This window comes from Oncorhynchus tshawytscha, linkage group LG06 (genome assembly GCF_018296145.1).
Source record: "Oncorhynchus tshawytscha isolate Ot180627B linkage group LG06, Otsh_v2.0, whole genome shotgun sequence".
In the NCBI taxonomy this organism is placed as follows: Eukaryota; Metazoa; Chordata; class Actinopteri; order Salmoniformes; family Salmonidae; genus Oncorhynchus; species Oncorhynchus tshawytscha.
Genome location: NC_056434.1, coordinates 51,945,267 through 51,960,867, shown reverse-complemented (window position 1 = coordinate 51,960,867; position 15,601 = coordinate 51,945,267). Strand labels below are relative to the sequence as shown.

At 40.6% G+C, this 15,601-nt stretch overlaps 3 protein-coding genes across 3 annotated transcripts in view; 2 read left to right on the top strand and 1 right to left on the bottom strand.

The window, feature by feature from the left end:
- The window catches only part of LOC112252699 (lamina-associated polypeptide 2, isoforms beta/gamma), a 104,946-nt gene that overhangs the window by 75,200 nt on the left and 14,145 nt on the right, over positions 1-15,601 (bottom strand). The window lies entirely within an intron of this gene.
- Positions 3,125-7,561, top strand: LOC112252700 (parathyroid hormone-related protein-like). Its single transcript, XM_024424172.2, has 3 exons — positions 3,125-3,619; positions 4,135-4,256; positions 5,366-7,561. Exons 2-3 carry the CDS (start codon positions 4,150-4,152, stop codon positions 5,844-5,846), a joined length of 588 nt encoding a protein of 195 aa, XP_024279940.1. The 5' UTR covers positions 3,125-3,619; positions 4,135-4,149; the 3' UTR covers positions 5,847-7,561.
- LOC121846685 (galanin receptor 2a) lies at positions 7,938-13,224 on the top strand. The gene is made up of 5 exons (XM_042323372.1): positions 7,938-8,094; positions 9,741-9,949; positions 10,923-11,217; positions 11,488-11,675; positions 11,796-13,224. Exons 1-5 carry the CDS (start codon positions 8,092-8,094, stop codon positions 12,022-12,024), a joined length of 924 nt encoding a protein of 307 aa, XP_042179306.1. The 5' UTR covers positions 7,938-8,091; the 3' UTR covers positions 12,025-13,224.

Below are 15,601 nucleotides of genomic sequence, written 5' to 3'. Positions count from 1 at the left end.
TAATAGAGAAAGTATGGACAGAATAAGTTGTTCCTATTACAGTACGTAAAGTTCATTGTCTGCTAGATTATTTTGAGTTGGTTTTGTCAGAAGAGGAAGAGAAAGAACATAAAGAAAGTCATTGCTGTTCCCACTGAAATGCTGTCAGGGAACATTGAAACATGTCAAAGTACCATTTTTATGGTAGATTTAAATCCATACGTTAGAAAGTACACTATAGATTAGGTACCACAATGCCAATGTCTCAGGATAAACATGTTGGAGATATAATTACAAAGTTGTTGAAGGGTTGGAATAGAGGGCAGTTGTTGAAGGGTTGGAATAGAGAGCAGTTGCAAGAGGCCAAGGGGGAATACAGTACAGACATTTCTTTTAGATAAAAAAAAGAAATAGATTTTGCCAGTTGAAAGCTAAGAGTGATGGGTGTGAATGATTTGTAGAGCAGGAGCAGCAAAACGTTATTCTTACTGCCATAGTGAGACATTGTACAGTACAGCAGCTTACCTCAAATGAACTAAGTTATAGTTGCCTATAATTTATTTCTGAGAGACCACTGAGAGGGAAAGTAAAGTAAAAGTCCTCTGCAAAACCCATTTTTCACATTAAGGTTTTCCAAACTAACAAACCAGGAGTTAATATGCATATAAATGGCAAGCCATTGAAGCACAGACGAAACCATAAATGAACCTTAATCAAACACACCATAACCTCTATGTACACAGTGGTTAGATTAAACATTGCGAATGAGTGTAATCGTTGTTTTTTTTAAAGACAAACTGACATGCAAACCAACTGTATATGTGAAGAAGAAGAAGAACCGCTTGGTACTTCAGTCAGTCAGGCGAGGAGACACAATAAAAAGATATGGAGCTCGCAAATGTATCTGGTTAAAGTTCAACCGCAGAAGGTGGACTATAGAACGCATACAACGAGCAAAGCTAGGATTTAGGATACAATGTGTGCTCCAGATATAGGACAGTGCAGAGAAAGTATACAAGTATACAAATATATTCCAGATTAGAGCAGGTCCCAAAATAAAAATGATGACTGGATTAAGTGCTGAATAAAATGAGGGTGTTACTTTGGCTTCAACATGGGGTATGAGCTGTTTTGGAAAAGCACAGAAGTAAAATGAATATCATTATTTTGAATAGGGTGAGAGAAGTGTGTTTGTGTGTGTGTTCCCGTCTGAACTGTACGTGGGTGAGTGTAAAAGTGGGAAGGAAAAGTGTTGTTCAAGAACTGTAGGATGAAGAACGTACAGCTACCTAATGATGTTCTGTGTTGAGCGAGCAATTTAGCCTGAATCAAAAGCAGCTTTCCTGGCTCAGATTTTGCATGCTGGTCTGAGTCTGCCAGGAAATGGGAAGATTTTTTTCATATTTTTTGCAGGTAAAAGTTGGACTTTACAGAATGGAATCAAATGAGGTATTTTTTCCTACCGAATGTGAAAGTGTTATTAGTTAGGGTTGGGGAGGCAGACCAGTTGGAAACTATAGCAAGTTGATTTTTGGGGAGGATGGGAGTGGAGTCCTACTTTAACATAATTCTGTTTTGTCCCCAATTTAACTTACTTTATAGTAGGACCCCTTGCTGAATTGGTTGCTTGTAAAATGTATTAAGTAATCCACCACCCACCGGGAACATACCCTCGTGTGTTTCTTTTTACTAATGTTCACTTAGCTAAAGCACTTACAAAATTCAGGTTTATGAGTTTTATACATGAAGAGATGCATGTTATAAAATCCAGATTTTGGGCAATATCAGGCTGCATGTTGACATATTTGATGCTATGTTTTATATGTGCGACTAGCAATATATTTGGAACTTGCTGAGCTCGAATGTATACCCTTCTATTTTCATCTGGTAAAATATACTACACCGATTTATAACGCCTCTATATTTTATCTATATAATATTTTTATATACTTGTGTTCATGCCGTAATAAAACTGATTGAATGATTGCAATATTTGGATGCTGAGGTCACTGAGCCTTTACAAGTTTCTGATCAATGCTGCCTTTGTAGCAGACCTGACATCTAGCAAAAATCTGTAATAGATTTCAACAAATTTCTGACAGAGAAATACCTGGATTTTTACATTTAAGGTTTGTTCTGTTTTTCTCATAAGAGAACCTTTTGACTAACCGCTTTTGGTTCCAGGTAGAACCTTTTTGGTTCCAGGTAGAACACTTTTGGGTTCCATGTAAAACCCTTTCCACGGAGGGTCTAAAGTTGTACCTAGAAACAAAAATGGTTATTCTATGGGGTCAGCCACAGAACCCATTTGGAACCCTTTTTTCGAAGAGTGTAGTCTTAGGATCTTGAGTCTTGGTTTGGGGTCAATTCCAGTTCAACTCAGTCGATTCAGGACACAAAATGAAACTCTCTGAATTGAAATAGAATTGACCCCAACCTTGTGGTCTACACTACGGAATAAAGACAAGATACCTCCCTGGCCACTGTGACCATTATGTGGCAGTCTGGTTTACTGACATGAAGGCCTGTAGTCAGATGTAGTGTGTGGTTGGGTTTCTCTGAGGTTACGGTCATGTTCCCAGGGGACAGTGGTGAGGGCCTGAGGCCTGTTTGTTTACCTCGGAAGCAAAGGGGGGCTTCCGCATGGGGGCTTCTGTTGTTGCACCTGATACCTTGCTTTTTAAACCACATCATGAGATGACATGTCTCTATGAACAAATGCAGCAGTGTCATCAGAATCCATTATATTACATACTGGTTACCAACTATTTAGCCAACAATTTAGATAATAAGGGACAGAGATGACAAGAGTTTTGAAGTCCACCTTTTTAAAATGCCATAAGGCTGTCATATAACACAATTACACCAATGAACTCTTCTGCTGTTAATATCCTCTATTCTTTGTTACGAGTGTTGCATGATCGCCACCTTCTTGTCAATTGTGGTCTGTTTGTGTGTGTGTGTGTGTGTGTGTGTGTGTGTGTGTGTGTGTGTGTGTGTGTGTGTGTGTGTGTGTGTGTCTGTGTACGGGGGTGTCAGGAGGTCTGGACCGAGATGGGCAGGGGCAAGGGCAGTGTTTGCAGCTTTACACACTGAGGAGCACTCTCACCTCACTCACATACACACGCTCACACACACGGTCGCTTGGAGTGGTCAGGCAATGCAGCAGCATGCTTCACACTTTCTCACCTCCCCTGCTCCTGCTCGAGCCATACAGACATGATGCTGCAGGAGAGCACTTCACAAGATTGTTACAGGAGCTATCAGCATAAGAGAAGCTGATGTGCTGCAGTCTGTGCCTCACTTTTTGCTTCATATTCCCTCTCCTTTTTCATTGGGATTTGAGAGAAATAAATAACTAAATATACATGCGGTATCGGGAGATCTCTGGCTGGACCTGTCTCAAGGGGGTTTCCCCATGTTATTCTCTTGTCTCTCGCTAACGGACAGACAGATTTCTTTTTAAGTCTGACTCTGAACCAAATAGAATTTGGCAGAATAAATGTGAGTTTGTTCTTTTTTTATATTGTAGAGATCTCATTTTGGGATCTTGGAAAGTTTGAAAGATATCTCTTTTGGGGAATTTGTGGACTTAAACCAAACCTTTTGGTGGATAACTTGTTTTGGGAATCTACTCCATGTAAGTATTTTTGTATTGTGTATTTGATGTGTATTTGGAAGTACCAGAAAAGCCTATCTCTGTGCAACGATGGATTCTTTACTTGCATGATATTTCTGTTGTTGATATTTCAGTATTTTTCTTGGTATTTCAGTATTACCAGGTGGTCTTGTTCAGTAGATACAAATTATGTCAGGCGAAGGAATCAAGGGGGGCTCAGAAAGAAGTCTAGTTTGTCAGCAACTGTATCTATGCTGCCAAGTAAAACCACTAGATAAGTAGCAGTAAGGTAAGCTGCAACTCTCTGAGGACCTACTGTACCACCTACAGTACCTCATTTAACCTTGTTCTTCAATGTATTAGATCTCAATGAAATAGGCATTGCATCTTCCATTTCAATGTTTTTGTTGTTGTTTTTAATGTAAGTTTGCAGGTGGTCAGTTTCAAGTAAATCATCATTAATGTACTATGTACATATGGTTCCTGGCGAATGGCGATACAATGAATGACAGAACGTTGTCTGTTGGGTGTTCCAGAGTTACTGTTCCAGAATGCTGTGTCCCAGAGGCATGTTCCAGCAGTTGAGTCTAGTTGTGTTCCTGCTGTGCTCCCCAGTGCCACTCTACGGGAGACCCATCGATGCTCTCACTAACAGAATGTAAGTCTATGTTCTGGAAAAAAAATGGTTTTACGCACCAACTAAGAAACCCTTTGGTATAGCATCATGGTTTTCCCATTGTTGAATGTTGCATAGCACCGGAAAAGGCTGGTAATAATGGCAGTGTATCAATCAATGGTCACGTGTAAACCATGATCACTTGAATCACATCTAAGGTTGATGTACTGCTGTTTGATGATTTGGGAAAAGAGGTCTCGATATTCTGAAAAGTATACCGTGGTATCGATGTAGATACGGATGTCAATGGTATAAATAATGAAAAACCTAAAATCAAAAGTAACTACAGATAAAACGACACACTACAGTACTACGTTTTGTAGTTCTGTTACATTCAGTTTTATGCTGAAATTATGTAGAATAAACCAAGCAAAAATGGGTCAATTGTACATATTTTTGACCAGCATGGATTTGTGTTTTCTCATGTAAAACATTGTTAGCCTTTAATAAAGAACATAGATTTGCATTACACCTACAAAACATCTGTCAAACTCAGCCCTGTGCATGGCAAGGTTTTGATTGACTTTTGTGGCCCAGGTGACATGCTTTGTGGTTGAATATGTGGCTTGTTAGCTTATGTTTCTCTTGTACATTTTGTGGTGGTCAGATGGCTTCACACAGCATTCATACAGTAACATGGATAGCCTTGAGCTCTCCCAGGCACTACATGCCTTTGTTTATGCTGCCACCTATTGAGATCTACTGGAACATGACCTTGGCTGTCATTCAATTATCAACACCTCACAAGTAGGTTTAGTCAGTCACTGTACTGTCAGGTTTATACTGTACTAGACTATACTGTAGGTGCCACAAAATAATAGCTATAAGAGAAAATGATAGGTTGTTTGGAGATAGATCAGGAGAGGATAGTGGGAAAGGTGGACTACTCTCTTAAAGAGTAGTTAAAAGTAGTTATTTTTTTAAATGAAAAGAGCCTGTGTTACCGCTTGGCCACAGGCTCTGCACCACTATGGAGCTTCTGATGTGGTGTGGCACAAAGATACTATTTTTCTTTACCATCTACTCTTACAAAGAGAGTGAGTCCAGTTTAAAACACTCATTGACAATCTCCTTCTCCTCTCCCCCTTCAGGAGGAGGTCAGTGAGTCACGCCCAGTTGATGCACGACAAGGGCCGGTCTCTGGAGGAGTTCAAGAGACGGCTCTGGCTCCAAGGGCTACTAGATAAAGTCCACACAGCCGACAGCGAGCGAGCCCCACCTCCCCAGAGTAGGAACAACGCCAACGGGGGCCACATCACCTTCAGCGGGAGCGCCCTACGCCCCCCCAAACCCCCCGGAGGGACCAAGAACCTCCCTCTGAGTTTCCAGCTGGGAGGGGAGGTGGGCAACCTCCCCCAGGAGACCAACAAGTCTGTGGCCTACAAGGACCAGCCGCTGAAGGTGTCCACCAAAAGGAAAAAGAAGGTGAAGGGAGAGAGAGGGAGACGGAGGGAGAGCGAGAAGAGGAGGCGGCGGGCTCGCGACACAACCCTTGTCATGACATGGGAGACATATAGGGAGTCACAGAGGACGCTAGACAGACCACATCATGTAGCCTTTGGGTGGCGCTGAACTAATAACTCTGACAGACAGAGAAGTTCCAGCATGACTGATTGAGATCTCAACGACTCTCAAGCAAATAACTGAAACAGTCTCCCCATACCATAGTGGACATTGTTCTTTGCCTTTCTTGTTTTAATCAGCTGCTTTTTCTATTTTTTTTGCCTTGATATAAAGTACTTTTATATATCCAGAGATCAGAGGTGTTTTCATACTTTATAACAACACATATTACTTTTGTATTCGTATTTATTAGGTGAATAATATGCAGATTTTGAGATATGTCAAATGACAAACTATGCTTTACTCCTTCTCCTTTATAATTCGTGAGAAAACGATGTACGACAGGTGCCTTCCAGGGGCTGATCACACACTCATCAAACCAGATGCCCATATGTAAAGTAGAGCATAGGCTACGCGGTAAACGTTACACATAAAATATTTGTTGACTATACATACTTAAATTCACAAAATTAGGGAGGACTATTCTTTTTAATGCTTGGTGGCTCTTGTGAATATTTTTTAAAATCTGTATTTAGCATCCATAACAAATATTTCTCCCATAATTTATTTCATTTGAACTGTGTATTTATTTTGTGAATGTATTACGGTGCTGCTGACTTTCGGTCATTTTATCATAACAATATAATGCACTTTAGATATAATGATGATATCCTTATGTTTTTGTTAAGTTACACAAGTGTTCTCCTTTGTGGTTGATTTTTTGTTTTTTGAAAAATGTTCCTTCCTTCCTGTTGATAAATGCTTCATTTTTATTTTGTATTTATTTTTGTTTTCTTCCATTTATAGTACTGCCCATTATCACCTCATTGACTTGTATGTTATTGGATTGTTCCATCAAACTCCCTCTCTCCAGTTTTAGAAACTATTTTTGATCAAAGAAGACAGAGTTTAAACTGCTGGTATAATCACAGACTTGTTTCAAGTTTAAGCACTTGCACTGAGAGCACCATAATTTCAACAACAACAACAAACAAACCATTAAAGCTTCATGAATACATTGTGTTCTCTCTACAGACAATGTAGTCCAATCAAATACTGTACCATACCATTTTCTTATAGAAATTCAATTATTGCGCCAATGAGTTACATAGAGTTACCGTAGCCTATCACCAATGAGAAAGTCATCAATATAGCCTATTTGTTGACTATTCAGCATGAACAAGGGACCTTATAAGGTTGTTAATGTCACACTAGAGAACCATGTGGTGTGTTTTAACCCGTCTCTGACTGAATGGACATGTCCAAAATGGCACCCTATTCCCTATATAGTGCACTACTTTTGACCAGCGCGAGCCCGTCAACATTAGTGCACTATGTAGGGAATAGGGTGCCATTTGGGTCACACACTCTATGGACCTGCTGGGAGGGGAGAGAGTAAATGCACCAGGCAGCAGCGTTAGTACTGCAGCTACATCCTGTCCTAAGAGCCGGTACTGAGGCCATTAGCCAGAGCCAGAGTCATAAACACAGTGGAATGGTCTGATAAAGACCCCATCAGAAGACTGGCGTTCCACACTACTGTGCTGAAGAAATCAATGGAACAATGGAAAAGGCATTAATAACTCACTGAGAGAGAGAGGGTGGGAGACAATCAACAGGAAAACAATACACGGAAAGGAAAGTGGAACGTTTTCTTTTGCGAGTAGGGTCTGTTTGCATGGGGGTTAAATATGCTGAACATAACACATACTGTATGGAAACCACCACAGAACACACATCAATAAAATATAGATTATCTCTCTCTAATGTCTACGTTTTACTCATGTGAAAGGGCAGAAAAGGTCTGTGACAGGTTTTTCACTTCTTGTGATAAACCCACGCACTTCCATTCAGAAGCTACTGTATGTACATTACATAATAATAACCATTGGAATTGCCAAAAACACATTCTCTGGAAAACTACAAGATACAACAACAACACAGACAACATGAATGAACATAGCCATACACCGCAGTACTTCAAAAACTGTAACTGTGCTAAATTCAGAGTCAGATGTGAGTACTCTCCCTTTAAACTCATCCAACCAGAATCAATTTGACCTGAGTGAGTGATGTTTGCCATTCTCTATAGTCAGCAAACAAAAACTAAGAGTCACATGCAAGCCACTTTTAACAGTTTTCATTATGGGGATACTCTAAAATTCAAAGAATGGCTGACGGATTTACCCATGACGGAGAATAATGCTGTTTATCTTGGTACACATGAGGATACTTCACTCAATAACCCAAGAGTATGGTAAGTAACACACAGGGCTAAACAGGGTCATCCAAATAATTATTTCAGGTACAGAGCAAGTCAGTTGTAGTCCAGTAGTAGGTAAACTTTTTAAATACAATAATAACACTAATAATAATTTTGTTAGCTATTTGTGGTTATAAAATCTAGATCAAGCTTGATGTATATGTATGTAATGTATATAAAACTCAGTGGCGGTAATGCCGTTTAAGATTGGGACAATTTTTTGGGGGGAGGAGTATGGCCTTATTTCTATTACTGTCAATCATATTCCACTCACCCAGCTCAATTTAACATCAACCTAGCCTACAAATGAAAGTTTATAATGCACATGCCGAAGACAAATTGAAGTAATCAACGTGATTCAATACCGCCTTGCACACTCTTGCCTGCATATAGCTGATCTGGGGTGTAGTCATTTTGTCCAAAAAGAAAAACAAGAGTTTCTTTGGACAAATTTAGGTAAGTCCCTCCCTGTTTCATTCTGTTTGCTTCTGTTGAAGAAACGTTTTGCAACAGAAATGGCTAAATAAATACACCCCTGACCACCCGCACACACTGTTCACTTTCATAAACAGCATCATCACTTTGCTCGTTGTATAATTCCGTTCTCACATCTACACGCTGTCCTCCTCTCACCTTTTCCCTTCGCATTGTAGGCTTCAGAGCAAAACACAACAGCAGTCTGTGACCAGGCGCAAAAACCTCCAAGCCAAACCTTCATATCATAACCGCTAACTACAAAACAGCCTACTTCGTTGTCACCGTATTAACGTTAGAGTCAACAAACTATAACTAATGAGTTAGTAAACCCACAATCTAATCCATGTGTACAATCACAGAGTACAATGTACAGCAAGCAGTTTAACAGTTGGAAGAGTTGCAGTGTTGGATAGCCTTAGCCAGCTAGCTAACTAGCTAACATAAATAGCATTCCTCTCTGAGTCAGGTTGTTGAGTAGGCTAATTTAGCTGCATTTGCTAAGTGAAAGGTAAACTAAGAAAATAGTTAGCTCTTTCTCTCTCGCTCTCTCTGCTGGTTCTCCTTCATTTTTTTTCAAGAAATGAATTTGTTCAAAAGGGTTCAACTATTGTCTTTCTCTCTCTTTGAGTCAGCATGCACTGCAGTGCTAGCTAGCTGTAGCTTATGCTTTCAGTACAAGATTCAGTCTCTGATTCTTTTATTAGATGTGCTCAGTTCATATTGCAAGAGTTTTGAGGACGTTCTCTGGAGGTCACCATAAATACTGTGCAACTCTATGGAAGGGGTGAAAACCATGAGCCTCCTATGTTTTGTATCGAAGTCAATGTACCCAGAGGAGGATGGAAAATAGCTGTCCTCCGGCTACACCATGGTGCTACCCTAGAGGGTGTTGTTGAGGCTACTGTAGACCTTCATTGCAAAACAGTGTGTTTTAATCAGTTATTTGGTGACATTTGAATATATTTTATGTTTCACTATTTGTATTTTTATGAAATTCCCTGAGTAGGACGGTCCTCCCCTTCGTCCCCTAAAAAGCCTCCACTGATAAAAAGTGGATTGGCAAATTTGATATAAATTAAACTATATTTAAACGTTTCCAAGAACTGAGATTATCTAACTGTTTTGAGATTGAGATTATATCTAAATCTTTGATCACACAACAGGCTGTCCCCAACATGTTTTCCCTGATCTTTGCCTGTACCTGCGGGGTGATCCTGGGCATCGGTTTCTGTGCCAACCTACTGGTGTTCTCTCTGTTTGCCAAGTACAACACCCTGAGGAAGAACTGTCTGGACATCCTGCTGCTCAGCATGGCTCTGGCAGACTTCCTCACCCTGCTGCTCATCCCCTTCACCCTGCACTCTGCCATCAGGTAGGTTAGAGATCAGAGATCCTGGCTCTGGCAGTCTTCCTCACCCTGCTGCTCATCCCCTTCACTCTGCACTCTGCCGTCAGGTAGGTTAGAGGTTAGAGATCAGAGATCCTGGCTCTGGCAGACTTCCTCATCCTGCTGCTCATCCCCTTCACCTTGCCTTCTGCTGTCAGGTAGGTTAGAGGTTAGAGATCAGAGATCCTGGCTCTGGCAGACTTCTGCATCCTGCTGCTCATCCCCTTCACCTTGCACTCTGCTGTCAGGTAGGTTAGAGGTTAGAGATCAGAGATCCTGGCTATGGCAGACTTCCACATCCTGCTGCTCATCCCCTTCACTCTGCACTCTGCCGTCAGGTAGGTTAGAGGTTAGAGATCAGAGATCCTGGCTCTGGCAGACTTCCTCATCCTGCTGCTCATCCCCTTCACTCTGCACTCTGCCGTCAGGTAGGTTAGAGGTTAGAGATCAGAGATCCTGGCTCTGGCAGACTTCCTCATCCTGCTGCTCATCCCCTTCACCTTGCACTCTGCTGTCAGGTAGGTTAGAGGTTAGAGCATGGCCCTGGAAGACTTCCTCACCCTGTTGCTGATACCATTCACCTTGCACTCCGTTGTCAGGTAGCAAACCTCTTCTCGGGGACCCCTATCTGTGCCATGTATTTTATCTAAGCTATTAAAGACCTAGCACATCTGATTCACCTTGTAGTCTAATTATCATGCCCTTGACTAGTTGAATCAGTTGTGCTAGTTTACTCAACTGTCAGGTAGCCTAGCCAATAGCCATAGAGGTTAGAGGGGCCACTGGACCTGGAGTGTTGCCAGCAGATCGAATCCCATGTTTGACAAACAGAAGAATCTTGTGGGATATGAGCGCTGTGTTTGTCTCTGAGTATTTGGTATGAAAGCAGAAGTAGGATTACCATCTCTCTGTGACAATAATCTTATAATCTTTCATCATCTCCTATCGTCTTCTTCAGCTACTCGTGGCCGCTGGGGGACACCTCCTGCAAGGTGTACCAGTTCTTTCTGGCCTTCTCCCTGGCAGCCAGCACCTACAGCCTGTGTGCCGTGTCCATGACACGAGCCATGATCATCACCAACCCCTACCATCCTCCTACCATGGACCTGGTGGTCCTGATGTTCGTCTTGGTCTGGGCATCAGCCTTCTTCATCAGCCTGCCTCTGAGGATCTTCGCCACCAAGGAGAGCCTGAGCCCCGGCTTGGGTAATTTTACTTTCTGCCTGCCCACCATACAGGAACACCACTATCAGGTAACAATGGCTTGGTCTGAAATTGTACTCTGTTTGCTATATAGTTCACATCTCTTGACCTGCTGTACTAGAGGGAATAGGGTGCCATTTGAGATGCACACAATGTGTAACAAAAGGTATTAAGTTTAGTTAAAATAATGTCACTGGAAGTAACCAGGTCTGTAAAAAAAAAAAAGACAGTTACTTTCATTCGCTGAAAGAAAATGGTGTCCAATTGATGTGAGAAAACACAACATTTTGAATCCATTCATCCATCCATTCCTCCACCAGGTGGTCCTCAGCCAGTTCATGCTCTACTACTTCGTCCCTATGCTGGTGATCGCCTTCAACTACGTCCGGTTGGCCTGCTTCCTCCACAAGAGCCCAGTCATGTCTGTGGCCAGTGCCCGCAACACACGCCGAGCCTCCTTTATGGTGTTCCTGGCGGCCGGGACCTTCTCCATCTGCTGGCTTCCCGGGTATGATGACGATGATGAAAAGGATGAGGAAGATGATGACAACTTTATTGTATACGTTAGGGGAAATTCTAACACTTGTTCTTGTTTATACCTCTTCTCCTTACTCGTCTTCATTATTAGGTACATCCTGGAGCTGTGTGTGTACCTTGGGCTCTACCGCCACGGCCAGTCCTGGGAGATGTTCTACTTCATCTGCACCGTGCTTCAGTACCTCCATCCCTGTGTTAACCCTGTGCTCTATGTGCTGCTGTCCAAGAGGTACCGCCACCGCAGGAGTGCCTGGTTGTTTAACTGCAACAGGAATAGGGTGCAGCCGCAGGTTGTCAGCATCACTACAGAGACTGTGTAGACGCACTGGTCACGAGGGGAGCTGGCTTTGCTTTGAGATGGTGGAAAGCCTAATCTCGCCACCCAGGACGAAATATGGTGTGCGTATTATTGGATGATGTTGATACTGTCTGAATATGAATACAGCACATTACATTGCAGTGCAGTACATTAGCTCACATTCATCTGTGAGGTTCCTGATGCAGTCTTTTTGTGTTGGTGTTTTACCGATCTGTTTATTTTAGTTTGTACAGTTACTTTCCGCTTCTTCTTTTTGTGTTTCATTCTTGCAGGAACAGATTGACATGTACTGTATGCAGGATAAAAAGCGAGTAAAATGTTATTGTTTTAATGTTAAAATTGTTTTATTTTCTGTTGTCTGATATTCTGTACTTTGTCATTTAGGACAAAAAAAATTTAATTGAAATTCCATTGTGTTCAAACAATCAGGGATAAAAAAAAAAACATTATTTCGATTAATGAATTAAAACTTTTTCCCCAAAAAAACATTTCAATGATTTATGACTGATTTTCAGATGGTTTTTTTATGCAGAAATTACTTTTAGAACACAACGAGATCTGGGACCAGACTATTGAATTCCCCAGCTAGTGTAACAGTGTAATTACATTGTTAAATTCTTGCATAAAAATGGGTATATGCCACCTCCTGGTAGATTAGTGTGTTTACATTGTCTAACACACTCTGTGATAAAGGTATGGGATTCTGGGTGATCCAGAGCAGATTTATTGAGAATTGCTGGGGGTAAATTGAAAATTGAATGGTCCCGGGATAGAAATGTAAAAAGTTGGCATTACATCATAAAATCCACATTTTACACCGTACATTAGCAATTTATGTTATTAGTAGCAACTGATGTTGGTTTGGCGTCATTTGCCGAATCTCAGTTTTCCATGTGGATTTTATGCTAGCTAAATAAAGTTCCCTCTGAAGTTGGTAGCTAACTCAAAAATGCATGTTCTTTAGGAGTGCTATTTATTACCCCGTCGACGAATGAGCATTCATCTATAGTGTGTGTGTCCCATCATTGCAGGTAATTGATGACATGTGTAAAGAATATGTTTTATAAACTCATAAGCACCAGCCAGCGTATTAGCCTGGTTTTGTTAGTTTAGGAAAATATGTGGTACATTCCAGGTGTATTATATTTCTTCGCCACGAGAGTGTGACATTGAGTAATTTCGGGATAATTTGATATATTTTGAATAATAAAATAGATTATAGTTTATTCTGATGTTATAAATATCAGATTGCACATGGAAACAATGTATTTATTTGTATTAAATTAAGAATGATTGGAAATTGTTATCCACTAGACATTGATAGTTTTTTATTGTTGTTAGTATGTCAGACAGCAGATTTATGGAGATTTGCTGTGGGAGTGCTATTTATATTCTGTCGAGTAATGATTGCAGCTTTGGAAATAAATGTACTATTCATCCATTGCTCCTTCCTGTGTTGACTCACTGACTTGAGGGATGGGACCAGGAAGGTCACATTAGCATATAACATTCTGTGAACCATTAGTTTCTTAGAGCTTGGTGAGAGCGTGGTTGACCTATGGTTATTTTGCATACAACCTTCCCACAACTTTCTGGGAGTGGTGCAAAACAGTTGCTTGGCGTTGGAACATTCTCAGCAAATTTAAGCAACTTAAAAAACGTTATTTTGTTGGTATTTCATTACTTTAACAGAACGTTTCCTTATAGTTCAAACATGGTTACATGATTCTAGGAATGTTCTCCAACTAGTTTGACATTGGGAATGCTCTGAAATTGTTCCAAGAACGTTAAGATACAACAATCTTCTGTAGGAATTTCAGTACTTCGAGATAACATATCATACAGGTTTACTCATCGTCCTATTTAAAGTCACATTCTCAAATTGTTCCAAGAACGTTAAAACTTTCCATAAAAACCAAAAGAGAACGTTTTAAGAATGTTATTTAAAAATGTATACATTCCATTCTCAGCATCAACAAAGCTCTCTCTATTAGGGATGCATGATATATCGGTGAACATATCGGAATCGGCTGATATTAGCTAAAAATGCCAACATCGGTATCGGCGCGATGTCTAGTTTAACGCCGATATTAAAAACCGATGTCAAAGCTGACGTGCATACCAATCTAACGTAGGTACATGATGTAATGACGCCACGTAAAATGTAGCGCTACACGTGCAACACAGCATCCCTAACCTAGCCCACAATGTCTGCTGTGTGGATCAAGCAGTCAACAAGTTGAGCAGTCATTTGAAAGAGTAAGAAGATTTCACTGAGACAACTCAAAAGGGGAAATCCATTAAGTGTGTTCAGGTGTGTTGGCCACACCCACTAATTGGCCGCACCTAAACTGAATGAGTGCTTGTTTACTTTGAAATGGGGTCTATTTGAATAGACTAAAATTTACAGCTTTGCATGTATGAAAAATCATGGAACGCTAGCTCCTTCCTGGTGGCGAAGTGGACTAATTTCATGGATAAACGACAGAAAATGATAGGTTGGAATCTCACTGAGGCCATGTCACAATAAAAAACGAATAGGTTTGCATGATTAATGCCTAAGGAAATTAATTTACATTTATCCTATTTGTGGTTCGAGTTCAAAAAAGTTAACCCTAAATAAACTAAGTGTTATTATTTCTTATTAAAGAAAAAGTTATTTAAAAACCTTGACCCTAACCGGTCTCGCTTTAAATTACGTTCGGCTTAGAAAGCCTTCATAAAGCCTTCATAGTGCCTTTTATAAGCACTACATAAATGTTACAAAGCATCTATAATATAATGTGACATAACCCACTAGGTCGGAGTATGATCGGGGGAGTCCACTAGATAGCTCAGCCACAAAGTCAAATTGGCTAAATCGTGCAACAGTGTGTGAAAACTTTGTGAAGACTTACAGAAAACGTTTGACCTCTGTCATTGCCAACAAAGGGTATATAACAAAGTATTGAGATAAACTTTTGTTATTGACCAAATACTTATTTTCCACCATAATTTGCAAATAAATTCATTAAAAATCCTACAATGTGATTTTCTGGATTTTTCTTCTCATTTTGTCTGTCATAGTTGAAGTGTACCTATGATGAAAATTACAGGCCTCTCTCATCTTTTTAAGTGGGAGAACTTGCACAATTGGTGGCTGACTAAATACTTTTTTGCCCCACATACCCCAGCCTGCCTAGTCAGCTAGCCAGACAGTTTGATTTAGCTAATGTTAGCTAGCTAACGTAAACTCACTTACTTTTGTACATCGCCTTTGTTCGTACAATTGACCTTATTTTAGCGCCCCAAAAACGTAATACTTCCAGATTAACTGTAATGTCAATACCATTGTAAAGCACAATTTCTCCCCTTTCCAACAGAATCAATTACATGACCCCCACGCTGCCCGTTTCAGCATGATTCAAGAAGGTAATGAGCACTGTCTGTGTCACTCCCTGGCCATAGAGAGGCTTTTATTCTCTATTTTGGTTAGGCCAGGGTGTGACTAGGGTGGGCATTCTAGTTTCTTTATTTCTATGTTTTCTATTTCTTTGTTTTTGCCGAGTGTGGTTCCCAATCAGAGGCAGCTGTTTAAT